This window comes from Octopus bimaculoides, chromosome 11 (genome assembly GCF_046866305.1).
Source record: "Octopus bimaculoides isolate indiv1 chromosome 11, ASM4686630v1, whole genome shotgun sequence".
Lineage (NCBI taxonomy): Eukaryota > Metazoa > Mollusca > Cephalopoda > Octopoda > Octopodidae > Octopus > Octopus bimaculoides.
In genome coordinates this window covers 2,227,526-2,254,976 of record NC_142938.1, presented here as the reverse complement: position 1 = coordinate 2,254,976, position 27,451 = coordinate 2,227,526, and the positions used below count along the sequence as shown (strand labels likewise).

Here is a 27,451-nt window from a genome sequence, read left to right as displayed (position 1 = left end):
AACGTAACGGCAGACGAAATACCGCTAAGCATTTCGCCCGGCCTGCTAACGTTTCAGCCAGCTCGCCGCCTTGCCATGCCTACAGTATAACGGGCTAATACACATTTTAAGCCCCGGTCACTTAAAAAAAAAAAAAAAATAATAATAAATAAATAAAAATAAATAAATAAAACAGCCTACCAGGTGTAAAAAAAATATGTAGAAAACGAATATGAAAAAAAAATTTTGCGCAAACGAACGGGGGGGGGGGGGAGAGAGGACTTTCAGAAAATTCACAAGATCCGTTTTTTCCTTCATTGCTTTCTCATCGTAGTAGGAGTTGCGAGAGAGGTGATTTGGAAGGCGCAAGTGAAATCTGAGCCCCACATCAAAGTGTAATGTCCCCCTCTTTGTTGTCCCTTTGTGGGAAACGGTTTAGATATTATGAAGGACAGGCAAAAAGGCAAGTAAGTGATGTTACTTGATGGGGCAGGTAACATCACTTCCGTTTCTCATTTTTTCATTCTTGCATATTAACTTTCGTTATTTTAGTTTTTTCTCTTGATTTCATTTTCTTTTTGTATTTTTATTTCCCCGCGTTTCTGTTTGTCGCGTTGGTATTGTCTCTATGTGTTGTAATGTTGATGGAAGATTCTTTGTTTTACCTTTTATAAGCAATAAAAGAATCGATCTAATCCCCCCCCCCCCCAATAACATTTCCGGCCTTGTGCTTATAGCAGAAGGTATTATTTCATGTGATTTTAATAAAGTTGCACAGAATTATCTACCGCTAGTTATAGTTGATAATAAACAGAGGGCGCCAGTGTGCGGCACAGTTGGACCAATCAGAAGCGAGGGCGCTAACAGCAAATCGAGGAAGAAGACGTTTCTTTGGTTTGTTTCTTTCGTATAAAAACACAAAAGTCTTCGATGTTCGACGTTAAAAACCAGACACGAAACTAATTCCTTGATCTGTTCTACGAGCATCAAATATAGGAAAACAGGCAGGAGAGGTTTTTCAGAACGGAACTTCCTTGGAATATTGTTTTTCAGAGTTATTATTTTGGCCCACTGCGTTGCTTTGAAGGGTTGTTTCTTCTTTCGGAAGAAGTCTTCGAGAACACAAATGGAACCCGACAAGAACGGCAACGAACAACGGTGAGGGAAACCTTTCTTCGCTTTCATTGTTATTATTATTATTTCACAGCGGAAACAACACTGGGAATTGTTGTTCCTTATTATATAAGGGTTCTGGCGGAGTTAAAGAATACGTAGACCACCCGTTTTCGGCCCAACAAAAACACTCAACCCTAAACACCCGGGTCTACGGAACGACAATGGTTTATGTAATATATATGTGTGTGTACACAATGTGCATATATGTGTGTACACAATGTACATATATGTGTGTGTACACAATGTATATATATATATATGTGTGTGTACACAATGTATATATATGTGTGTGTACACAATGTACATATGTGTGTGTACACAATGTACATATGTGTGTGTACACAATGTACATATGTGTGTGTACACAATGTACATATGTGTGTGTACACAATGTACATATGTGTGTGTACACAATGTACATATGTGTGTGTACACAATGTACATATGTGTGTGTACACAATGTACATATATGTGTGTGTGTACACAATGTACATATATGTGTGTGTGTACACAATGTACATATATGTGTGTGTACACAATGTACATGTGTGTGTACACAATGTACATATATGTGTGTGTACACAATGTACATATGTGTGTGTACACAATGTACATATATGTGTGTGTACACAATGTACATATATGTGTGTGTACACAATGTACATATATGTGTGTGTACACAATGTACATATATGTGTGTGTGTACACAATGTACATATATGTGTGTGTGTACACAATGTACATATGTGTGTGTGTACACAATGTACATATGTGTGTGTGTGTGTACACAATGTACATATGTGTGTGTGTGTGTACACAATGTACATATGTGTGTGTGTGTACACAATGTACATATGTGTGTGTGTGTACACAATGTACATATGTGTGTGTGTGTACACAATGTACATATGTGTGTGTGTGTACACAATGTACATATGTGTGTGTGTGTGTACACAATGTACATATGTGTGTGTGTGTACACAATGTACATATGTGTGTGTGTGTACACAATGTACATATGTGTGTGTGTGTACACAATGTACATATGCGTGTGTGTGTACAATGTACATATGCGTGTGTGTGTACAATGTACATATGCGTGTGTGTGTACAATGTACATATGCGTGTGTGTGTACAATGTACATATGCGTGTGTGTGTACAATGTACATATGCGTGTGTGTGTACGATGTACATATGTGTGTGTGTGCACGATGTACATATGTGTGTGTGCACGATGTACATATGTGTGTGTGCACGATGTACATATGTGTGTGTGTACACGATGTACATATGTGTGTGTGTACACGATGTACATATGTGTGTGTGTACACGATGTATATATGTGTGTGTGTACACGATGTATATATGTGTGTGTGTACACGATGTATATATGTGTGTGTGTACACGATGTATATATGTGTGTGTACACGATGTATATATGTGTGTGTACACGATGTATATATGTGTGTGTGTACACGATGTATATATGTGTGTGTGTACACGATGTATATATGTGTGTGTGTACACGATGTATATGTGTGTGTGTAGACGATGTATATATGTGTGTGTGTGTAGACGATGTATATATGTGTGTGTGTGTGTAGACGATGTATATATGTGTGTGTGTGTAGACGATGTATATATGTGTGTGTGTGTAGACGATGTATATATGTGTGTGTGTGTAGACGATGTATATGTGTGTGTGTGTGTAGACGATGTATATATGTGTGTGTGTGTGTAGACGATGTATATATGTGTGTGTGTAGACGATGTATATGTGTGTGTGTGTAGACGATGTATATGTGTGTGTGTGTAGACAAGGTATATGTGTGTGTGTGTAGACAAGGTATATGTGTGTGTGTGTAGACAAGGTATATGTGTGTGTGTGTAGACAAGGTATATGTGTGTGTGTAGACAAGGTATATATGTGTGTGTAGACAAGGTATATATGTGTGTGTAGACAAGGTATATATGTGTGTGTAGACAAGGTATATATGTGTGTGTAGACAAGGTATATATGTGTGTGTAGACAAGGTATATATGTGTGTGTAGACAAGGTATATATGTGTGTGTAGACAAGGTATATATGTGTGTGTGTAGACAAGGTATATATGTGTGTGTGTAGACAAGGTATATATGTGTGTGTAGACAAGGTATATATGTGTGTGTGTAGACAAGGTATATATGTGTGTGTGTAGACAAGGTATATATGTGTGTGTAGACAAGGTATATATGTGTGTGTGTAGACAAGGTATATATGTGTGTGTGTAGACAAGGTATATGTGTGTGTGTAGACAAGGTATATATGTGTGTGTAGACAAGGTATATATGTGTGTGTAGACAAGGTATATATGTGTGTGTAGACAAGGAATGTGTGCGTGTGTAGACAAGGTATGTGTGCGTGTGTAGACAATGTATATATGTGTGCGTGTGTAGACAATGTATATATGTGTGTGTGTGTGTGTACACAATGTATTTGCATGTGTAAATATATACGTGTGTATACAAAGTTTATGTATTTCACTCGTTTCCTCTCATCTCACGTAGAAGTGAAACGGAGAGGAATTTGACAGGGATTTGTGTATATGTCGGTGGAGAGGGGGGACGAGACAGACAGAAAGTGTGTGTGTGTGTGTGTGTGTGTGTGTGTGTGTGAGAGGGAGAGTAACAGCTTATGTTTTTTGTTTTTCCATCTTTTTGAGTGTGTGAGTGATTGACTGAGAGAGAGATAGGTGTGTTTTTCGGAAAGAGAGAGAGAGAGAAAGGTGTGTGTGAGACAGACAGACGGAACAAGTGCGTTATTATTATTATTATTATTTTTTTTTTTTTTTTTTTTTAGTGAATGCGTGTTTGATATAGAGATGGAGAAATCATTCTTCACTCACATCTCATTTATTTTCTCTCTCTTCCAGTCAAACAAACACACATTCACTAGAAAGAAAAAAAAGATGCGAGAAAAAGCAATTAAAATTTACGCTTTCTCTCTGTCGTTGTGCAGGTTTGCACCTCTCCTTGAAAAAACCCTTTTTTTTTATCCCCCGGATAGGAACGTATTAGATGTCGGAGATTACGAATATCCTGAAAAAAATTATTTTTGAAATTTCACCGCCCCCCCCCCCCCAAATTAAAATATTTGATATTGTTAACTTTAAAGAGATCGTAGCGAATTGACGAACATATTGCAAAGCGAAAATATAGAAAACATTAAAGTGAAAAGAATTTGCGTTTTACTTGTGTTTGCCTTAAATAATAATTTAATGTTAATTAAATATACACCATTTTATGAGAAACAAACAGTAATGTTCAATAATTAATGTTATAAAGTTTAATAAGGGGCTCAAATTTCACCTTCTCCACCGAATTTTGAACTTTTTCATCCATATATTTATCTATTTATCCCTGTCCATTTATTCATAAAATATATTTGTCAACTAAGTGTGGCCGTCCTATAGAGGACGGTGTTACTGTTGTTTTTAACCCTAGGAAGACACTCATATCTATCTCTTTATACACATATCTATATGCTTATTGAATTTAAAATTTTGAAAACGTGGTTTCAAAACGGAAAAAAAATTTCAAAATTTTAAGGTGGGGAAGGGGTAATTTTTTTTTTTTTTTCATATTCGTAATCTCCGACATCTAAAACGTAGGGATCCGAAAATTTTCCAAATAAAAAAAAATGCATTTTTCAAGGAGAGTTGCAAAACTGCATTAGCCCCGAATTTTTCCCTCAACTTTGATGCGATAGTAATTGAGGTTGCTAATAAAATAATGTAGATAAAGTTTGGTGTCTTACAAACGGTATTCTTTTCTCGGTTGGATTCCAAATAAATTTTCTCCCCGGCGCTAATGTCTAATTTGATCATTTTCAATTTTTAAAAAAAAATGTTTAAAATGGGGTAAAATGAGTAATGATTTATTTCAATAATTTCTACCCTTTAAATTGCATGCTGTGTAAATATACCACGAAGAGTTCATTTTAATCGAGTGTGAAGAAGCTGTAAATATTTTTATGTTGAGTTTCGTTAATTTCATATCATGTGCCATTTTTTCCTGATCTTCTTTCATTTCACTCAGCATTCCTGATCTTTCTGGAAGAACTGAAGCGGCAAATTTACTTTATTTTACCATACTAATTTTTTCCACATCTAAATTAGCGGACTTGGCGGACCGTCACCCCCACCTCTGCTTCATTCATTTTTTTTTTTTTTTTTTTTTCCTGCAGAAACTCAGGTTTTCGTTTACGGAGATTCCGAATCTGAAAAAAGGTAAAAATCGGCATTTCAAAATGCCCCCCTCTTTCTTTTTTCTTCCCCCCCCCCCCCCCCCATTTAATTTCAAATTTCCGACTTTTGGCAATTTTCCGGAATCTCCGTATCCGAAAACGTGCGTTTTTGGAAAAAAAAAAAAAAAAAATTAAAAACAATTTGCGAGAAAATAGAAGGGTGTCTTCAAAATTTCGCCCCCCCCCCCCCCGCTCCAATTTCTTCATTTTTCACTTTTTTTTTCGGAATGTTTGGGGGCGAAATACGTAGAAAAGTATTGAGTACTTCTTTAATTAAAAAGCAATGAATAAAAGTTAGGTGGTATTTTTAATTCTGTGACCTTATCCTGTCTTGGGTAAAGCGCGTGCACACCCCCTAATCCTAACTACCACTAACCCCTAACAAGTGTGCAACTGTCGGGTCCCTCGTAACATTGGTGAAAGTACATTCCTGCCCTCTGTTATCGTCCCACGAATGCCCGTTTCTGGCATATAATAATGTAATCGGTATGCGTACGCACTACGACCGGATGTTTTGGGATCTAGACCCTAAAGGTCGCCGGATGTTTTAAACCCTTTCGGTCATTGCATCCCACGCCTTTTTTAAAAAGCTTTCAAGCCACTTCACAGAACGCACTGTAGAATTCCTCTCATCCTAGACTTCATTAGTTATTGAAAATGTGTACCCCACTTGAAGAAGTGTTAAACCAGCTTGCTCCCCAGAGAATAATGGACTTCCTAAAGACGAACGGCATTGTTGCTAATAGCAAAACCTGTGTTTGCACACATGAAATGTGCCTGAAAAAGTCTGCGAGATCAATTGATGGATTTACCTGGCGATGTTCCAACTGTAAAAAAGCGATTTCTCTGAGAAAAAATACTTTTATGGAAAATTCAAAGTTACCTCTATGCAAAATGTTTAATACTGTATTCCATTTTGTGTTTGAAGTGCCTGTTTCTACTGCTGCCTTTTTCACCGGCCTCGACAACAAAACCGCTATCCAGTGGTACGAGTTTTGTCGAGAAGTGTGTTCGGCGAAGATACTTCAAGACAAAGCTCCGCTCGGCGGTCCGGGTCACGAAGTTGAGGTCGATGAGAGTTTGTTTTTCAAAAGGAAGAACGTCGATCGGATAGGCCATCAAACGTTGGTGGTCGTGTGTTATGATAACACTACAGAGAGGTTTCTGACACCGCATACCTGACAGGAGCACAGCAACACTGGAGTCTGTGATAAGGGAAAATGTATTGCCGGGTTCTGTGATTTATACTGATCTTTGGGCCAGCTATGAAAACTTGCATCAACTTGGATATATTCACCGGACGATGACCCATTCAAATAATCACATTAAGGCCTATTGGTCGAGAATAAAACGACGGGTCAGGTTCATCAGCGAATCCTCGGGTGATATGAAATGGTCCCGCGTGGACGAATACATGTAGCGAGAAATGTATGATTTTACAGCAAGGAATAAATTCCAGAATTTCCATACATTTCTAAAACACATTGCCGAGGTTTATCCCCAGTAAATGCCAAGGGTATGTTACATGTAATTTCATTATTTTCACTTATTTTTTTCCCGTTGTGTGGGTGTCAGGTGTGTGTTAGAGATTTCGGTTCTTCGGAGTCCTCCATCACCTAATTGAAATGCCTCTTTTGTGCCTTTTTCTTTTCTTTTTTCAACTTCCGTAGCCGAAAAAGTGGGTTTCGGGGGAGGGGGGTAGTGATGGTCTGCCATTTATTTTAACAGCCTACTTTTCTATTAGTAAATGTTTTCTTACACGCACACGCACACACAGCGCCTCGCTTGATTCATGGACGTTAAAAATTTATATTACAATTTTTCTGCTTATATCCCAGCAAATGGCCCACGTGTGTGTTCTGGGTACTATTCAAGAAGAGTGGTCCCGGTGCGTACGTCTGCGCTAAACGACTTTCTTGCGCGAATGTGCTTATACGCAAAACATGTATCAGAGTTTTTATTTATTTTTTTTTTTAATGTACCCCGTCTTACTCTTAAAGCGCTGTTTTACGTTCTTCCAGGGTATATTTTGGTGTCACATCTATTTCAGTATCCCATTGTACGACGCACTCCAACAATCAGAACATATAGTCGTCCCTGGTTTGATAAATTCTTTGATAAGTGGTAGAAGAGTTTCAGAAGAACGGTCAGGTACAAAGACTAAAAACTTATTTCTAACCTCTCTATCCCATCCTCCGTTGTATTGGCGCTAGGTAGTCGTAGGATCGACTAGTCACGACTCGCAGGCTGTTTTTTTTTTTTTTTTCACGGGTGAAGATCTTTTTATTGACCGCACAGCCATTCATTCACATATGTTTAGGGAGAGAAACAAAAGATTTGCCACTTTTCTCTTTCTATTCTGAGAGATGTGAAGTGTTTGTTAATTGTGTAACTATATATACCACTTGGATGTCATTAAACATTGCTGGCCACTTATGAACGATGGCACCCCACTGGCCAGGTGATCGGGCGAACACCACCCCCTCAATCAGAAGGGTACTCGTTTAGTGTTACCCATTTACAGGTGAGTGGACTGGAGCAATATGCAATCCAGAGTTTTGCTCAGGAACACATGACACTCGGTTTGGGAATTGAAACCACAATCTAGTGCAACACCTTAACCACCAGGCCATGTGCACGGCCGGGTAGATAAACTTGAACTTGCTGTTAATAAAAAAAAAATGGAAGAATACCACCCCCCCATGAATAAATAGCTTCTGTTTATATTTGTATTAAATTTTTTGCTTAATTTTTCCCCCCCTTCTCTACAGATTCTGTTGCATGGTATGTTTGTGTCCAAGACTTAGGATGGTCTATGGGAAATGTCAACACAAATTTTGTGTGGATTGTCTTTATAATAATAAAGATAATTGTCTTCGAATTATGTCCTGTCCACTATGTAACCAAACTGGCCAGTTTCCAGAAAAAAAGTAAGTACACTACTTTGTACTTTTTCAAATAAAGCTTTTAATGAAACAAAAGATGTGAAGTCGATTTGTAAGAAAGGACAGTAAAGAGTGTTTTTATTGCAGGCTGTAATATTTTGAAACCATCTCATTTGTGTTTTAGACCCATTATCCCTGATGATAATATTGAAATCCAAAAGTGTCTTGGGATTGTGGAATGTCCAAATGAAGGCTGTAACTATGAAATGTGGAGCTGGGATCAAGAGCAACACTTCAAGTAAGTTTCACTTGTGTTTCTATTCGTCCTGTTCTTTGTTTACATTACTAAAGTCCTAGGAATGGCATCAAGGCTACAAACTTCTGTCATGTAGCTAGTAAGTCATCCATGTATTCTCATAGCTTACCTGTAATGTAGTTTAGTGTAGGAATAGTGTGAGTGGAAACTGCTCAGTTGTGATGTCCGTTGAGTGAAGTTATTGAGCAAGAGGACAATTGATTTGTTTGCTCAACAGCAAAATTTTCTTCTGATAAGAACCTTAGACTGTAATCCTTTTAAGACCTGTTTCATTATGAAGACAGTGTCTACAGCTTGAAAAGCAAATGTTTTAATAGTCTTCTGATTAAAAATGCTGAACAGTCAGGGGGAATTGGCATCGACCAAATTCAGATAGTGCTTTTTACATGCCACCAGCAGGGGGTACTGGTGTTGGCCATGTTCGGATTGTGCTTTTGCATGCCGCCAGTCAGGGGTTACTGGCATCAGCCACGTTCAGCTGGTCCTTTATGTGCTGTGGAATTTAAATTTTAATCTTTTGTGAAAATGTTTCTTTTTCTTTCTGTTTGCTTTTTTTAGTGAGTGTCCCAACCGAAAATCCACTTCCACAAAAAAGAAAACACCAACATACAAAAACTCCATAATTTCACGGCCATACTTTTTTCGAAAATCAAAAAAGAAATATTGTTCTTACTTTCTGAGACTTTCCTCAAAACATTGATGAAGGTAAATTCTTATTTTTGTCTTGTTACCATATTTCTTTGGAAATACACTATTTTGCTTTCATTTAGTTTTGAAATTTTAGCTGGGGTTTGGGACATATATTAGCCTGAAATTCTGAAGATTTTAATTTGAAAACTGGGGACATTATATCTTGGTATTAGGGGCTATGTCAGCTGGGTTGGTATCAGAAGGGATAAACTATCCCCATGCCTGATAATCCTTTCTACTATAGGCACAATCATCATCGTTGTTTAATGTCCGCTTTCCATGCTTGACTGAGGACTGGCGAACCAGGAGACTGCACTATGCTCCAATCTGATCTGGCAGAGTTTCTACAGCTGGATGCCCTTCCTAACGCCAACCACTCCGAGAGTGTAGTCCAATGCCTGAGATTTTGCGTGAGGGGACTTGTTGATTACATCAACCCCTGTGTTTCACTAATACTCGAAAGGATGAAAGGCAAAGTTGACCTTGGCAGAATTTGAACTCTGAATGTAGAGACAGACGAAATACTGCTACTGCCAGCTCACTGCCCCATCCCGATGTCTAATAATGACAACCCCCCCCCCCACACACACACTGTAATTTGTCTTGATTACTTGAGTTTGGTTATTATACTTGTTTGCCATTTGGCTGTGGCCATGCTGGAGCACTGCCTTTAGTCGAACAAATCGATCCCAGAGCTTATTCTTTCTAAGCCTAGCACTTATTCTATCAACCTCTTTTTGCTGAACCGCTAAGTTATGGGGGACATAAATGCACCAACAATTAGTTGTCAAGCACCAAATCCACTCACAATGTTTTGGTCAAACTAAGTCTATAGTGGAAGACACTTAGCCAGAGTGTCACATAGTGGGACTGAACCATGTTGTTAAGCAGGCTACTTAGCACACAGCCACTTTTAAGTTCAGTCACACTTTCACACACACACACACACACACATGAACTTTTAGTTTCTGCCTACCAAATTCACTCACAAAGCTTTGTGGCCCAGGGCTATCTCCTGCAGCACCTTGGGCAAGTATCTTCTATTGCATTGGGCCTACCAAAAGCCTTGAGTGGATTTGGTAGACTGAGACTGAAGGAAGGTTGAGTATGCATTTCTTTAGGTGATGGCGTGGCTGTGTGGCAAGAGATTTGCCTCCCAATCACATGATTCTTGTTTCAGTCCCACTGTGGCATCTTAGGCCTGTATGCCTTCTATTATAAAGCTGTATTACAGTGACTATTACGTTTTGATCAAAATCCGTAGTCCTGTCGTCACCTCTTCAATTACACTGGTGTTTCCCAACCCTTTTATTTAAATGTTTCCCATGCTTATCATTATCATCGTCATTTAGTGTCCATTGTCCATGGGTTGGACAGTTCTATCTGGGCTGCACCAGATCCCACTCTGATTTGGCATGGTTTCTACAGCTGGATGCCTTTTCTAATGCCAGCCACTCTGAGTGGAGAATGGATGCTTTTAAGTACCATTTGCACAACACTGGTATCTGCCACAGCTGCAGTTTTTGCTCGGCCAGATGGGTCTTCTTCTCAAGCACAACATAATGTCAAAGGTCTTGATCATTGGCTCCGTGAGGCCCAACACTTGAAAGGAGCTTTTCATGTGCTGCCAGCATCAGCCACATGCTCAAAAGGTAGCTTTTTACATGCTACCCAGCATGGGTGCCAATTACCTGACATGAGATTTTGAGTTGACTTCCTGGACCCCAGGTTGGGAACCTCTGAATTCCACTAATAACACTTCCATTTTCAATTTAAAACAGCAGATGAAATGCTTTACGATATCTACTTCCATCCTTTTATATCTGAATTCCAATTCTCCAGAAGTTATTATGTATAAATGTTTTATTTGAATTTTTTTCTTTTCTTTAACATGTCTGTGGTCTTGCACCTTGTAATATTTTTATATTTTTCTTTTTCAGGTTTTTCAAAGACAAATAAAAGAAATCTGTGATATTTTCAAATGTTTCTAGCTTCTGTTGTATGGTTACTTACCAAAATCTACTAAGTACCATCATCATTACAATCCTGTTTCGCTGTTTTCTAACAAAGTAATAATGTTCCAAATGTAAATTTCTGTTGTATTCTTAAAAGTTTCTTCTCTTTACTATTAATTTTATTATTATTTATTTTTCTTTACCCCTAACCCTGTATGTTTCCCTTTTGAAATTTTTTTTCCTGTTTACAGTGAAGCTACAGTTTTTGTATCCCTTCACTTTGCTTCACTTTGACAATATTCTGGATTAGTTGCACATGAGTTTGAAAATCCTGCCATACAATGTGTAATTAGTTTGCCTGCAGTTTAATTTAATACATTGCTCATGGTACCAAGACATAGGGCTAAACTTTCAATGAGCAGAATTTGTGGTTCGCTGCTCTTGCGAGGAAATCTTGTGTATTACAACTCGCCTTTTCTCTTTCGCAACCTAAAACCTTTTTTGTCTTGTCAAAAGAAACCAGAATGTTATTCCGCCCAACCAGGCTAGTCAGTCAACCTGGAGCTCAAACTAGTCATCTCAAATGTCCTGCATTCTGTAGGAGTTGAAACAGCAGTATTTTGTGTTGATGTTATGTTCTGTCTAAACTGGCCAAAACAGGCTTCTTACACCTACCCTACAATATCCTTCTAGAAATTAAGTTACTTTATCCAAATCTCCATAGCTTACAAGATAATTCATGGTTAGTTCAAAATGCCAAAGGGTTAAACCAGATTGCCTAGCTGAATACATGACACCTCTCAGCTGATTTCTCTTTTGTGTTGCACTGGCCATGAAAATTTCTACACAAATTTAAGGAGTTACTGTTGTACCTCAGAAGGACAGGCAGAAATCCTGGATTATTCAGATAGTCATTAAACTTTGGGGAATCTAATTAATGGTGGTCTATGTTGGTAATTGTCATTTTAATGAAATAAAAAGAAGTCTTCAAAATTTATTTTCCTAAACCTCCATTTAAAATATACTTGATCATCCCTGTTTGCTTTACACATGATGTTCCCATGGAATGGATCTCATTCTTACATATTTATATAAAGGATCAAATATTGAATGTTTTTTTTTTTTTTTTTTTTTTTTTTTTCATTGTGATTTCTATGAAATTGCTGGAAAGGCTGCCTTAACATCATCAGGTATCTTGTTAATGTACCAGCTATGGTTGCTAAGTGTTGCTACCACACCAGATAAGTTTGGGCGTGGCACATTGAGTTGATACTGAATTGGGTTACCGTGGAGATCAGTGAGGTTCCCACCAAGGGCCCGAAGAACTGCTTCCGGACCACAAGTGTCCCATTTCTTGCAGCCTTTACTAGCAAACACATAGGCATGTGCCGTACCTTCACACACCAGCAGCACCTGGAAAAAATACAGAAAACAAAATCAGCTGCTACAGTAGATGGGTTCGGTTGGGGGTTAGCTCCAAAAATCTGTACTGCTGCCTACCTTATGGCCTGCACCACCTACTTTAATCACTTCTGTGGGTTTACATGCGTTTACAGCCGCTGTCACTTTGGGGTCTGAATGTGACCTTGTGGTAGTAATTATGTTTTCATTAGCTGGAGCTGGTTTTGGATCCAAACCAAATGTGCCTGCCAAAAAAAAAAAAAAAACAGACTGGTTTAGTTGAATTGAATCCAGTGGTACTTTGTCTTTTTTGCTAAATTATTAATTTAAACAAACCAATACAGGTTACTAAGTGGGGGACACACAGACACATGATGATCTTCCTCAGTTTCCATCCACGATTACTACAATACAAAACATTTGCCCAAATTGCTTCACAGTAGGATTGAACCCATAAGCCACATAGTTACAAAATGAGCTGCTCATCCACACAGCCATGACTTAACTGTTGTTTTATAAATAGCTTGTGATTTTGCAAAGAAGCCATCTGATCAGTGGTTTTTCATGCACACCACTATTTTGTCCACCTCTGCAAAGAACTCCACACAACCTCTAGAAACAGCAGCTAAATTTCCTCCGTGGAAAGGTCACATTGATTATACACGGACAGTAAAACAAGATGGGATGGTCATAGTTGGGAGTCAATAGTAAGTACAAGGGAGATAACCACTTCAAAATATTTGTGGACTTATATAAAAGAATAAGGAAGTCCAGTATATTTAATTTTTTGTAGTTGACAAATAAGCAGGACATAACTTGGGACAGAAATAAAAACGTTTAATGGCAGTGAGACATCCATGGAAAATGAACAGTGGAAATAACTCTGAGTGGTTCTTTCTTTGTAGAACATTAGGTAGTTTAGTCAGCTAGAAATCTTTTAATGCCTACATACAGGTTGCTTTGAAGGAGATCTACCTTGCTGAATTGTCCTTATAGTTTTAACAATGGATGAAATTGAAACGCCCTTTTCAATGTTTTTTGTGTAGATATGTTTCACGCCCCTACTTCATGGCAACAACACTTTATGTAGAATGAGAGGCCCTTAGTTGCCAGCAGAGGTAGGAGCTCCTTGAACTTTGCCCAGGCTCTTCTTATTCTAGCTGCTACACTCTCGTGTGTGTATGTGTAATGCACTCTAAACACAATGCGCTTCAGCAAAATTTCACTCTGAAGACATTGCTGTTTCTAAGAGTGCCACAAACCATTTAGTTGTCATCTTGTTAACCACATGCTAATGTTTGGCCTTAAGAATAACAATTCTGCTGTTGCGATACTTACCAATGCCGACGACTCCGTAGACACATCTTCCCATCTCTGATGATATCTTGGACTGGTAGTTGAAGTAGGGTTGGTAAACCACACCAGCAACGGCACTGCCATTTACCGAGATTCCTATCAGAACTGTGACATGGTCCAATAAACCTAAGCAACAATAAAAATTATAATGTTTGTCACCATTTCATGTCTTGCTAAACAATTCAGGCGTGATAGGGTCATTTGGAATACACAGAAAAAATGTCAGTCTAAGCCAAGCCAACAAAAGAGCCATCAGTGATCACTCAACTTCTTAGAAATAACAGCCATATTTCCCTCAACCCCACTGTCATACTCTAATCTCTTGGTTCCACTCCCTCTCTCTCAGCTGAGAGGTCCTTGTCTTATGAGCTTGAAGGTGTCAGTGCCATATAAAAAACACTTGGTCCATTCTGTAAAGTGGTTGGCATTAGGAAGGGCATCCAACTGTAGAAACCCTGCCAAAACAGGTGATTGGAGCCTGGTACAGCTCTCTGGCCTTGCCGAACCCTATCAGCCCGTACAACCCATGCCAGCAGGGAAAACAGACATTCAGTGATGATAAAAAAGACTGAAGGGTCATGGCTGGAAAAGTGGTTAATATAGAGTAGAAGTAGTTTCAATTCCTAGTTGTAGCTATTTGACTTAGCTTATCCCATGTTTATCTCAGTTCTTATAATTGAAAGATTTGTCAATCACAATCAAGAATCTCAATGATATCAAAACTTTACAGAAAGGTTTTGATGTATGACAAAGAGTTAGACCAGCAGTTCTTAACAGTCATTCTCAGGGCCTTGTGTAAATATGAGGGGGGGGGGGGGTATGAAAAGGCTTCAGGCTCAAAACTTGTCATACACCCTTTGTATAATAAATGTTTCTTAGATTTATGGTTTCCGTTTTCTGGAGTGGCCCCCATTAAAAAAATCCAGGTTTTATTCCCCAGCTAAAATGGTTTGCTCCCAGAGACAAGTTAACCAGTTACCTTGTGTAAACTCTTTGGTTCCATCCAGAGGATCAACCCAAACTATGATCTGAAATAAAGAAATAAGTTTTGGTAAAATGATTGAAACAAACCTCTTGGAAATAATGGGTGGCGGGGTGCATGCAGTGAAAGATGTGTGAAGAAAGATTTCAGTGCAGTGTGACCCCTTGTGTATGCAATAAACTCTCAAAAATATTGAGTAGTTGCAGTTAATTAACACTTTGAGGGGATAATTGGGAGATTAGATATTTACTTTTGTATTGAAATGTTTTGTTGTATGTTGGGAGGGTCATTATGCTGGTAATAAACACATGCCATGGTTGTATTTCATTTCTTTTATTTGTCAATTGATTGACTAAAAATAAAGAAGTGAAATAGAACTGGTGTGTGTGTTTATTACTGGCATAATGACTCTCCCAAGAAAGAAATATTTTTACCTCATTGTCTGAGATATTTCTCAGATTTTCAGGACAGGATAACGCCAGTACATCTTTGCAGAAATCAACTTCTTGAAATGGTTCAGTATTATTATCAGGAGATAAATCCTGGAAGAACAAAGAGCGAAGATGGGATTGAAGGGTTGGGGTGTTGCTGTAGTGGGTAGTTCTTACCGATGCTTACGATCTTCAACAGCTGTTATCAACTACAGTACATTACTGCATTCATCATCATCATCGTTTAACGTCCGCTTTCCATGCTAGCATGGGTTGGACGATTTGACTGAGGACTGGTGAAACCGGATGGCAACACCAGGCTCCAGTCCGATTTGGCAGAGTTTCTACAGCTGGATGCCCTTCCTAACGCCAACCACTCAGAGAGTGTAGTGGGTGCTTTTACGTGTCACCCGCACGAAAACGGCCACGCTCGAAATGGTGTCTTTTATGTGCCACCCGCACAAGCCAGTCCAGGGGCACTGGCAACGATCTCGCTCGAAAATCCTACAGGAGCCAGTCAGGCGGTACTGGCAACGGCCACGCTCAAAATGGTGCATCTCATGTGCCACCCGCACAAGAACCAGTCCAGGGGCACTGGCAACGATCTTACTTGGCTTGCCGGGTCTTCTCACGCACAGCCCATTTCCAAAGGTCTCGGTCCGTAGTCATCGCCTCGGTGAGGCCCAATGTACGAAGGTCTTGCCTCACCACCTCAGCCCAGGTCTTCCTGGGCCTACCTCTTCCACGGGTTCCCTCAACTGTTAGGGTGTGGCACTTTTTCACGCAGCTATCCTCCTCCATTCTCACCACATGTCCATACCAGCGCAATCGTCTCTCTTGCACGCCACAACTGATGCTTCTAATGTTCAGCTTTTCTCTCAAGATACTTACACTCTGACGGGTATTCACATTGACATTACACATCCAACGGAGCATACTGGCTTCATTCCTTGCGAGCTTACGTATGTCCTCAGCAGTTACAGCCCATGTTTCACTGCCATGTAGCATGGTTGTTCGTACGCATGCGTCATACAGTCTGCCTTTTACTTTGAGTGAGAGTCCCTTTGTCGCCAGCAGGGGTAAGAGCTCTCTAAACTTTGCCCAGGCTATTCTTATTCTAGCAGCTACACTTTCAGCGCACCCACCCCCACTACTAACTTGGTCGCCCAGATAGCGGAAGCTATCGACTACCTCTAGTTTTTCACCCTGGAATGAGATAGAAGTTGTTTCCTGTTTGTTTGCAGTCTTTATTGCACCTGAACATCTGCCACAAACAAAAACTAACTTGCTAGTTAACCTGCCTTTCATGTTGCTGCACCTCTTATGTGTCCATAGCTTGCACCGGGTACATCTTATAGAGTTACTACCTACTCCTTTTCTACATACTGAGCAGGGCCATCTACCTGAAGGGGTTTGTGTTTTATCTACCTTCCTACTTATTAGGATTTTGGTTTTAGCTAGGTTGACTCTAAGGCCCTTCAATTCTAGACCTTGCTTCCACACCTGAAACTTCTCCTCTAGTTCTGATAGTGACTCCGCAATTAGGGCAAGGTCATCAGCATAGAGGAGCTCCCAGGGGCAACCTGTCTTGAATTCCTCTGTGATTGCCTGGAGGACTATGGTAAATAATAGGGGGCTGAGGACGGAACCTTGGTGGACCCCTACCTCTACCCGGAATTCATTGCTGTACTCATTTCCAACCCTCACCTTACTGGCAGCATCTCTGTACATGGCTCGCACAGCTCTCACTAACCATTCTTCTATCCCAAGTTTCCTCATTGACCACCAGATAAGGGATCGGGGGACCCTGTCAAAGGCTTTCTCCATGTCAACGAAAGCCAGGTACAGAGGTTTATCCTTAGCTAGGTATTTCTCCTGCAACTGTCTCACTAGAAATAAGGCATCAGTAGTGCTTTTACCTGGCACGAACCCAAACTGCATCTCATCTAAATTGATTCGCTCCCTAATTAGTTGGGCTATGACCCTCTCTGTAACTTTCATAACCTGATCTAACAGCTTGATGCCTCTGTAATTATTTGTATCTAAAGCGTCCCCTTTACCTTTGTAGCAGTTGACTATGATGCTGCTACACCAGTCATAGGGTATGACTCCTTCGTGTATCACCTGGTTCGTAATACGGGTGACTAGGCTATAGCCAACACTGCCAGATATTTTGAGCATCTCTGCAGTGATTCCTGATGGGCCGGGGGCTTTCCCGGTCTTCATACTCTTAATTGCTTTATCTACCCTGGTACTATCAACTCGGATAGCTGGTCCCTCTATTGGGTCGACATAAGGCAGGCTCTCTTTCTCCCATTCATTCTCTTTATTAAGCAATCTATCGTAGTGGCATCTCCAGACCTCTTTCTTTGCATCCTTATTTAATGCAAGCGTACCATCATCCATGCGAACACATTTCTCTCCTACAACATCACTATTCTCTCTCCTACACTGTCTTGCAACACGAAATACCTCGAGTCTTTGGTCCTCACGGCGCAGAACATTGGCAAATCTTTCCTTATCTGCTTCCCCTCTGGCTAAATAAACCTGTCGCCTAGCCTCCCTTCTGGCACATTGGTACAATTCCCTGCTACCACTGTTCTTCCAGTCCTTCCAAGCCTGTTTCTTTTGTCTAATAGCCCTGTCTACCTCCTTGTTCCACCACCACGTTACTCTGGGTTGGGAGGGGACCTTACACCACCCACAAATCTGGTCGGTGGCTTTCAACAGGTTGTCCCGCAGAAATCTCCAATTGTCTTCCACGTTGTATGATGCTATATCCCCTTCTATTTCGTTAAATGCTTCAAGTAACTTGTCTCTAAGTCTCTGTCCGTTTGCAGGGTCTTTAAGCTTCCACACCCTTCTTCTCCAAGCCTGTCTAATTTTGGGCACCCATTTTGCCTTGATCCCAAAGTCGCTAACTACTAATCTATGTTGTGGGGTACATTCTTCGCCAGGGTAGGTTTTGGCATTTATAAGCCGCCCTCTTTCCCTATTTCTGGCGAGGATGTAGTCGATTTGGCTAGAGTGTCTGCCGGAGCGGTAGGTGACTAGGTGACTGGCAGGTTTCCTGAAGTTGGTATTGCAGACCATAAGATTGGTTGCATCACAGAACTCCAGCAGTCTGGTTCCCTCCTCGTTGCGGGAACCGAAGCCATAGCCTCCATGTATGCCATGGAAGCCCCCAGCACGACGTCCGACATGACCGTTGAAGTCTCCAGCCACAAAGAGAAGGTCCCTGTCACTCGTCGACGAGGTAGTTTGCAAGAGGGTGTCATAGAATTGGTCTTTCAGACCATCTGGTAGCCCAGGTTGAGGTGCATAGGCTAAGATGACAGTAGCTAATCTATGATGAAGCACTAGTCTGATCTTAAGTACTCTGTCACTTACTCTAACGACCTCGATTACCTTATCCACCCATTTCTCCGCTAGAAGTATTCCTACGCCCCCGACCCCGTCAGTGTTCCCTGCCCAGAAAATCTTGTACCTGTGTTCTTTGCCTGTGAGGAACCTTGCAGAACCTCCTCTCCATCTTACTTCCTGGATGCAGCACATATCTACGCATCTCCGTTCAAGCATCTCAACAATTTCACCAGATCTACCTTTCAGCGTGCCGACGTTGAGAGTGCCAATCCTAACAGTATGGGTGTTGGGGGTGTGGGCCTGTAGCCTGGGAAGGGGAAAAGCAGTGTCGTGTACCTGAAAAGAAAACTTGCAATTGGAAGAATTCATAAGCAAAACAGTACCTACAACCTGCAAACATTTCTCAACCTTAATGCGCTACCCAAAGGTAGGGGAGAGGATGGCCAAGGCCACTAGATGGGTTCCGGGAGACAGCCGAGGTTGACAGGATGGCAGAGGAATGAACTTCCGGTGGAGGGGGCGGGATGACAGAGGAATGAACTTCCGGTGGAGGGGGTGGGATGATATATATATATATATATATATATATATATATATATATATATATACACTCGCAATAAGCATTAAGTTGTAATTTCTATAGAAGATCCATTTTTCATCACCAGTCACAAGTCTATCCAAAAAGGGTGAAGTGAGTTCATGAGAATGGAGAGAAGAGCAGATGTCAACTCGGGATTTGTGTTTGCTTTTGGACATTTCATGAGGCACTTATTTTCCAAGTTTAGGAAGCTTTACAAGTTGTTGAAGATGACAATGAACAGTTGTATGGTTTGAACTAAGCTTTATTGCCAATTCTTCAACTGATAATGCAGGATTTTCTTTAAGTAATGCCTCAAGGAGCTTATCATCAAACTCAACTGGACATCCTGTTCGATCTTCATCTTCAAGGCTGAAATTTCCACATCTGAATTTTGCAAACCATCTTCTGCAAGTTCTTTCATTCAAGCATTCTTTCCCATAAACTGAGTGTATGTTTTGAGTCGGTTCGGCTGCAGAGTTTCCTTTTTTGTACTCATAAAGCATTATGTGCCTGAAATGCTCTTTGGATACTTCCATGTTAGAAAGGTTTTTAATCAAAGAAATTTTAATTCTATTCTGTACAATGATATTTAATTAGTTTAAATGTACACAAATGCATAAAAATAATTTTTAATTCCATTAGACATTCTAAAATACTATTAAATTTCATTCAATTTTAAAGAAGGTAAAATTGGACAGCACTTATGGGATGACCTGATACACATACACACACATATAAACAGGTTGAACCAAAAGTAGGTGGACAGTAAATGATAACATTTATTTTGAGATTACATACTAATACAATTAAATCTTGATAAACAATTATTACATATACAATTAAATTTTATTGTATACAATAATAAAGTACAAAAGCAATGCTGGTGTGTTTATGTCCCCGTAACTTAGCGGTTCGGCAAGACAGCGATAGAATATGTTAGGATGCAGGCAGCACTAAGCATCAAGCAATTACAATTGTGCAAATAATTAGAAGTAATTTAGCTATTGCTAAATTAATTAATGCCTGTTAGCTACCATCTTGTCCTGCGATACAACGAAAGAGAATAAAACGGTGAAGATGTGTTACCTCTTCTCCTACAAAGGTCACTTTTGGAAAATGATGCTGTAGAGATCCTATAATACATCTTTGCGCTGATCGGTCAGCTTCAGTTTGTAGGTCATCGATACCCTGAAAGCAAAATAGGACATTGTAGAAAAGCAAGAATGAAAAATATCATTCCTGGTTGGGAATAGAAAAAAACTGAGCAGGGTGGATTGTAATAGATGGGACAAGAACAGCTATCTTGCAGTAGAGGAGATTATATGGCTACGTCTTATTAAATAAGGGGCAGGTGAGGTGTTGGGCGGGGGGGGGGGCATGCACCATTGCGACATGTTGCTGCATTCACCACTTTTCAGTATATTCTGGGGTTCTCCCAGGTGACCTGTTGAGCACGTGTGTGTGTGTTTGTCCCCCATCACCGGTTGATATCGGGTGTTGGTGTATCTATGTTTCTATAACTTAGTGGTTTGGCAAGAGAGACCGATAGAACAAGTACCAGGCTTTAAAAAAAAAATTAATAAGTACTAGGGTCGATTCTTCAATGCAGTGCTCCAGAATGGCTGTAGTCTTATAACGGAAGCATGTAAAAGATATAGGATATATGTACATCTGGTTATATATATATATATATATATATATATATATATATATATATATACATATATATATATATATATATATATACCTCAAAATTTTCAGCTATGTACAAATACACACACACACACATGTATATATAGGTATGTTGGTGCAAACAGGGGAAAATAGAACTCAAAATATGAGTATGTATATTTTTATTAATATTTAGCAGAAGTAACAGCGTGACTCAAGGGCCTAGAGTAGAGTGCATTGGCACTACATATATATATATATATATATATACATACACACAGAGTTGTCTAACACGGGTTTTCAAACTTTTTGACTTGCGGACCCCTTTATATTTCAGGCTTTACCTTAGGGACCCCCTTATAAACGCTTATGAAATTTATACATAAATATTTGCTTAAAATAACATATTTTTGCATTTATTTATTTAACAGTATTTAACAAATAGGTTTATTGTCAATTAAAAGATTTCGATTAAATAAACATATATAAAATCAAATTGCCCATAAAAAGTATTTGCTGTCCACGGACCACAGTTTGAAAACCCCTGGTCTAACTCAAGCAGGCCTGGAAAAGTGTTTATGGGAACGATTGTGATGGTGATACTATACCAACACACTCATTCACACGTATATCTTAAGATGCATACATCTAGTAACATAGACACACACATAAATATCCAACTATGTACGTGCCAATACATCCACACACATGTTCAAAGATATACAGTTAAGTCATGACGTCAGCAGAACCTCACTGGGATCATTATAATTTTAGACTCCAGTCTCTCTCTCTCTCTGTCATAGTTTTGTTGTGTGTTTGGTAGGATGGTATGATATCTTGGATAAGGTGTAAGAACCAGAGATTCTTTATCAATTACCATATTTGCATGCACACACACACACACACACTCAAGCATACACATACAAACATACACAGAAACAAAAAAAAAAGCACATATATAGAAATATAAACATAAAACACAGAAACAATCACACACAAATGCATGCACGCACACATGTTTACAAAGACATACTCAAGCATACATACAAACACACAACACACACACACACGAGCATACACGCACTCGAACATACATACACACACGTTTAGAAAGACATACTCAAGCATACATACAAGCACACAACACACACATGCATACACACACACACACAGTCTATTTAAAAGAGCAGAACCATGCTATGACATTTTTTTTCTTTCGCTTTTTACGTACGAGTTGCAGTGTTCTGAAGAATTTCCAATTATTCCATTGGAATGGATCAATAAAAGCCAGTGAAAAGCTGCAGTGAAGTCAGGTCTGTGTTTGACAGGAAGACATATTGGAAAAAAGAGACTCTAAGCTGAACAAAGAAAGACAACAATAATCAAATATCTGATTGTGTCTGATTTCCCATTAACGAACTTGGGTCTTTAAATTGATAACCTACTTACAATGGAAGACAAAATCATTTAATGTTGATATCATAGGTGTAGGAATGGCTGTGTGGTTAAGATATATAATTGGTCTTAACCACATGGTTCTGGATTTAGTTCTACTGCATGGCACGTTGAGCAAGTTTTTTCTTTCTACTACAGCCACAGGCTAACCAAAGCCTTGTGAGTGAATTTGGAAAATGGAAACTGAAAGAAGTCTATCATGTGTACACACACATCCAAATTTAGGAAATGGAGTGGCTAAAATCTGGGCTAGATATGTTTCATAGCTAGCAGAACCTCGGAAATAGTAGTTACCTAAACATGGGGTAATCCACTAGCTATTATATATATATATATATATATATATATATATATATATATATATATATAGAGAGAGAGAGAGAGAGAGAGAGAGAGAGAGACATACATAAATATGTACATACACATATTCATGCACACACACACACACACAGATAACAGAGTTTATAAAATAACAAACTATATTATCAACACTTGATATTTATGAAGCACAATCACAGCTCTCTCTCTCTTTTCCTCTCTTTTATTCTCAGTTCATAAGCTCCCAACTGTATATCTCAATAAAGACAAGGGTCCTTCTTTGGAGAGAGTAGCCACAGGGATGGTTTTATGGTAAAGAAGCTTGTTTTGCAATCACGTGATATAAGGTTCAACCCCACAGCATGGCACCTTAAGCAAATTTCTTTTTGTCTTGGGCCGACCAAAGCCTTGTGAGAGGAATTAATTGACAGTACCCGGAAGCCCATTATATATATATCTGTGTGTGTGTGTTTGCCCCCCCCCCCCCCCCCCCCCAGTTTGTTTATGTCCCCATAGTGGTTCACCAAAAGAGACAGATGGAAAAAGTAGCAAATTTCCAAACTTAGAAGAAACAAGTCCTGGGGGTTGATCTATCTGATTAAAAACCCTTTGAGGCAATGCCCCAGCATGGCCAAAGTCAAATGACTGAAGATGAAAAATAAATTGTGATAAAAGATAAAAAATGAACTGTGAACTTCTTGACAAAGAGGAAATGATTAAATGTAAATGGATTCACTAACGAGCTGTTGATAGACATTCTGTAAATAGAGGAACAGTGATATGGGAATATCTGTGCAATCGGAATGATGAGAGGCTGCACTAAAGGTGAAGTGGAGTCCCAGTTAGACTTAGGATAAAATTTACAGTTTTCTCATTAACAATCAGCAAATGATTAGAGATAAGAAATGAGATGGATGTCGAGGATATCAGTTGAGAGTAAAAGGAAGTGAAGAAAATAGGAGACCATGGAAGATTGATGGAAGAGCAGGTGTCAGAAATGAGCCTCACTTCTGCTGAGATGGATGGGTCTTCTCAGGTACAGCATAAGCCATTCATCTCACCCCACCCCTGTCATCTCCTCTGAGAGGCTCAACATCTTGAGGTCAGTCTTCACCACATTGTCCTACGTCTTCCTAAGTCTACATCTTCCACATGTTCCTTCCACTTTTAGTGAATGGCGTTTCTTTATACAGCTTTCCTCATCCAACCCCATCACATGACCAGCACAGTCTTCTCCCTTGCACACCTGATGCCTTTTATGCCCAATTTTTCTTTAAAGCACTTTGTTGTGCATGCTTACTAATACTGCACATCTGTTGGAACATTTGTTTCAAGTGTTTGCATGCTCTCCACATTCACAGTCTCATGTTCCAAAGCCATGTAGCATTGCTGTGTGTACATCATACAATCTACCTTTCTTTCTGTGGAGAGGCCTTTTGTCACCAATAGAAGCTAAACTTCTCTGAACTTTCTCCAGTAACTACAATTTCAGAGCATCCGCCTCCACTGCTAATGAGGTCACCTAGATAACAGAAATTATCTCCTACTTCTAAGAAGTCTCCTAGATATTTCAGAACATCTATTTCCTGTGTGTTCTTATTATTAACTGCTCCTGCACATCTGCCACATACACATTCTACTTTCTGTCTATCTCTACCTGTGATTCTACTGCACCTGTTATGTATCCATGCATGGATGCATGTATGTATGTAAAACTGCTCTGTCTCACTGAGTGTGCTTTTTTCTATCTTTTGGACAATATATATATATATACATACATGTAATTTAAATAATCTGAAATGTATGTGTAGTGTGTAGATGTAACGCTTCAAGGTTCTCGCATCGGAGTAACCAGTAAACATCGAAGAATCAACACCTAAAAGGAAGAAATATTATTTACATATGTTTATTCGTTTGCCCGACAGGTTGTTAGAGTCAGTAGCAATTCTAGTGATAGTGACAAGGATGGCTCGTTGGTTAGTGGTTGATAGTGTAGAAAAACGTCTCTTAGTAGAGAATGAATGAGTAAGGAATGCACGGTGCTGACTAGAAAGGCGTCCGAGGAAAGTGCTGCTCTTGGTCGTGGCTGACGTAAAAGAGCGTGCCGTATGTTTTTAGAAAATTTCATTACAAAGCATCCAAATGCAAGAAAGTTATGAGAAAACAAAGTCGATGGGGCACAATTCAGTAGTTATGCCTGGTGTTTCATTGAGGTCATTCGAATATATTAGTTGATATGGATGAAACGACAAACTAAAAACGAGAGAAAATATATCGGACTCTCTCTCATTCACTTGGTTATCAGCAGGAAAAAATATGAAACAGGATTTACGGATGAAACTAAATGTCACTTCAGTTTCATGCATCAGTAAATGGTGATTGTGTGAGCTTCATGTTTTTCCAACATATAATAAAATCGCTGTTTTAACTTTCATATTTGCAGCGTCGCATTTATGTAATCATTATCAGAAAATAGAAGCTTTTCATTAATTGGGTGGGGCAAAACGAGTTCTTTTACTTTTGGAGACAGGAAATATTTTGCATCGCAGAATATTGTGAGAACAAGGATACACAACTCCATCAACACACACATAAATACATACACACGTACACACACACGCAGATACATGCACACATACACGTACAGATGTGTACGCACACACACACACATAGATACATACACACAAACTTACGCAAATACATACGTACGTATGTATACATACAAATATACAAACACACACACATATATATATACATATACATACACACGAACCTACAAGCGCGCACACACACACGTATGTATATGCACAAACATATACAAACGCACACACACACACATATATATATATATACAAACGTGCACACACATATATACAAACGCGCGAGCACACAACGTATGTATATATATGCACAAACACATAGAAACGCACACATATATACAAACGCACACGCATATACATACACACACACACTAGTACCTACAAGCGCACACATATACATACACAGGTACACATATATAATTCTAATACACACACACACACCGTCAAATATCTATACACCCACTTTTAGATATGTCAACAAAACCTAAATAAAACCGGCTTGAGCGGAAAATATTTTAATATTTCCCAATTATTTTTTTCTCCCAATAATTCTAAATTTAATTCGAGAATGTTTCCAAACATTGCAATTGTACAGCAAAGTTTCACTGTATAAATTTTCATTTAAAAGAAACATTAAATGGACAAGAATTATTATAATTATCATTATCGTTATTATAATTATTATTCTGTTGGAGAAAATATTGATAAAATGGCGAACTGTGATAAAATTTACTTTTGTCAACAACTTGTGACAAGGAAGACGATAAGGTGAGATTAGGAACAGCAATATTAATAGGGGCACATGGGCTATGAATTAGAGGGGAGGGGCCTTGGTCTATTGCAAAGACAAAAGATAAAGTTGGTGGAATTTGAACTCGGAACAAATACTGCAAAACATATTCCGACGCTCTGTTACTTACTGTCCTATGTCACAAATAACATGAAAGAAGAATGCGACTTACTTTGTCCTTGATACGAAGATCGCCGGTTTTCAAGATTTCTCTGATTGTGTTTCCAGCCCGGAGTGAAGCAGTGACGGAAGCTGACATCAAACGGATTAACAACGGGGCTTTGGTAGACACTGCCATGGAGATAGGTGGAGTAAGGTGTTAGGTTAAAGAGATTAAGAGAGACAGGAGAAATTAGGGACACAAGTTCCGACCACTAACGTTGAAACACCTCTGAACTCATTCGACGAACGTCAAAGAAACGAAAATGAGCGACGACGGGTTTTCACGTTTCATAAGTTAAACAGGATTATCTCCCTTTAATTCTAATTTGCGCATCTCTCTCGCAGAGACACACATACATACATACACACACACACACACACACAGATATTGCGCGCGTGAGCGTTTCCGTCATTAGCCCGCGGCCATGTGAAGAAGCCGTGTATTTATCTCTTCCGCAAAGATATCTGTTGCTGTCTTTCTACCATATTTTCATATCCCTCATTTGAAGGGGTCTTGTATTGAAAGTACTTGGGGACAAATGGAAAACTAGCATCTATTATACTCCTTAAAGTGGTTGGCAATAGGAGGGACAACAAGCTGTAGAAACTATGCTGATGAAGACATTTGAGCTTGGCCACTTGCACGTTAATTTCATGAGCAGGCTGTTCCGTTGATCGGATCAACTGGAACCCTTGCTGTCATAACTGACGGAGTGCCGTAGTATCATATATATAGTTGAAACTGAAAGAAGCCCGTCGTATATATATATATATATATATATATATATATAGGGAGAATTCACAAAAAAAAAACAATAACAGACGAAGACAGGTGGTGTAGAAAACACCACATATATATGTTTGTGTCTGTATTTGTCCCCCCAACATCACTTGACAACCGATGCTGGTGTGTTTACGTCCCTGTAAACTAGCGGTTCGGCAAGAAGTGACCGATAGTGTAAGTATTAGGCTTAAAAAGAATAAGTCCTGGGGTCGATTTGTTCGACTAAAGGCGGTGCTTTAGCATGGCCACAGTCAAATGACTGAAACAAATG

At 39.3% G+C, this 27,451-nt stretch overlaps 2 protein-coding genes across 5 annotated transcripts; one reads left to right on the top strand and one right to left on the bottom strand.

Moving 5' to 3' along the window:
- Positions 1-826: 826 nt before the first annotated feature.
- LOC149133156 (uncharacterized) lies at positions 827-11,992 on the top strand. Of its 3 annotated transcripts, XM_089359220.1 has the most exons (7): positions 997-1,137; positions 5,382-5,424; positions 7,492-7,592; positions 8,213-8,371; positions 8,511-8,624; positions 9,201-9,347; positions 11,273-11,992. In XM_089359220.1, the coding sequence occupies exons 4-6, from the start codon at positions 8,223-8,225 to the stop codon at positions 9,340-9,342; spliced, it is 405 nt and encodes a 134-aa protein (XP_089215346.1). In that variant the 5' UTR covers positions 997-1,137; positions 5,382-5,424; positions 7,492-7,592; positions 8,213-8,222; the 3' UTR covers positions 9,343-9,347; positions 11,273-11,992. The 3 variants fall into 3 exon arrangements, 2 of the variants coding, with proteins under 2 accessions (XP_089215345.1, XP_089215346.1); XR_016243548.1 differs by lacking the exon at positions 5,382-5,424 and having other exon boundaries at positions 827-1,137; XM_089359219.1 differs by lacking the exons at positions 5,382-5,424; positions 7,492-7,592 and having other exon boundaries at positions 830-1,137.
- Positions 11,993-12,267: 275 nt separating this feature from the next.
- On the bottom strand, positions 12,268-27,082 carry LOC106876549 (3'(2'),5'-bisphosphate nucleotidase 1). 2 transcript variants are annotated; one of them, XM_014925138.3, is made up of 7 exons: positions 26,407-27,082; positions 20,487-20,588; positions 15,461-15,568; positions 15,024-15,072; positions 14,027-14,170; positions 12,788-12,933; positions 12,268-12,700 (listed from the first exon to the last, which is right to left on the bottom strand). In XM_014925138.3, the coding sequence occupies exons 1-7, from the start codon at positions 26,530-26,532 to the stop codon at positions 12,440-12,442; spliced, it is 936 nt and encodes a 311-aa protein (XP_014780624.1). In that variant the 5' UTR covers positions 26,533-27,082; the 3' UTR covers positions 12,268-12,439. The 2 variants fall into 2 exon arrangements, with proteins under 2 accessions (XP_014780624.1, XP_052827395.1); XM_052971435.2 differs by lacking the exon at positions 15,461-15,568 and having other exon boundaries at positions 26,407-26,680.
- Positions 27,083-27,451: the final 369 nt, after the last annotated feature.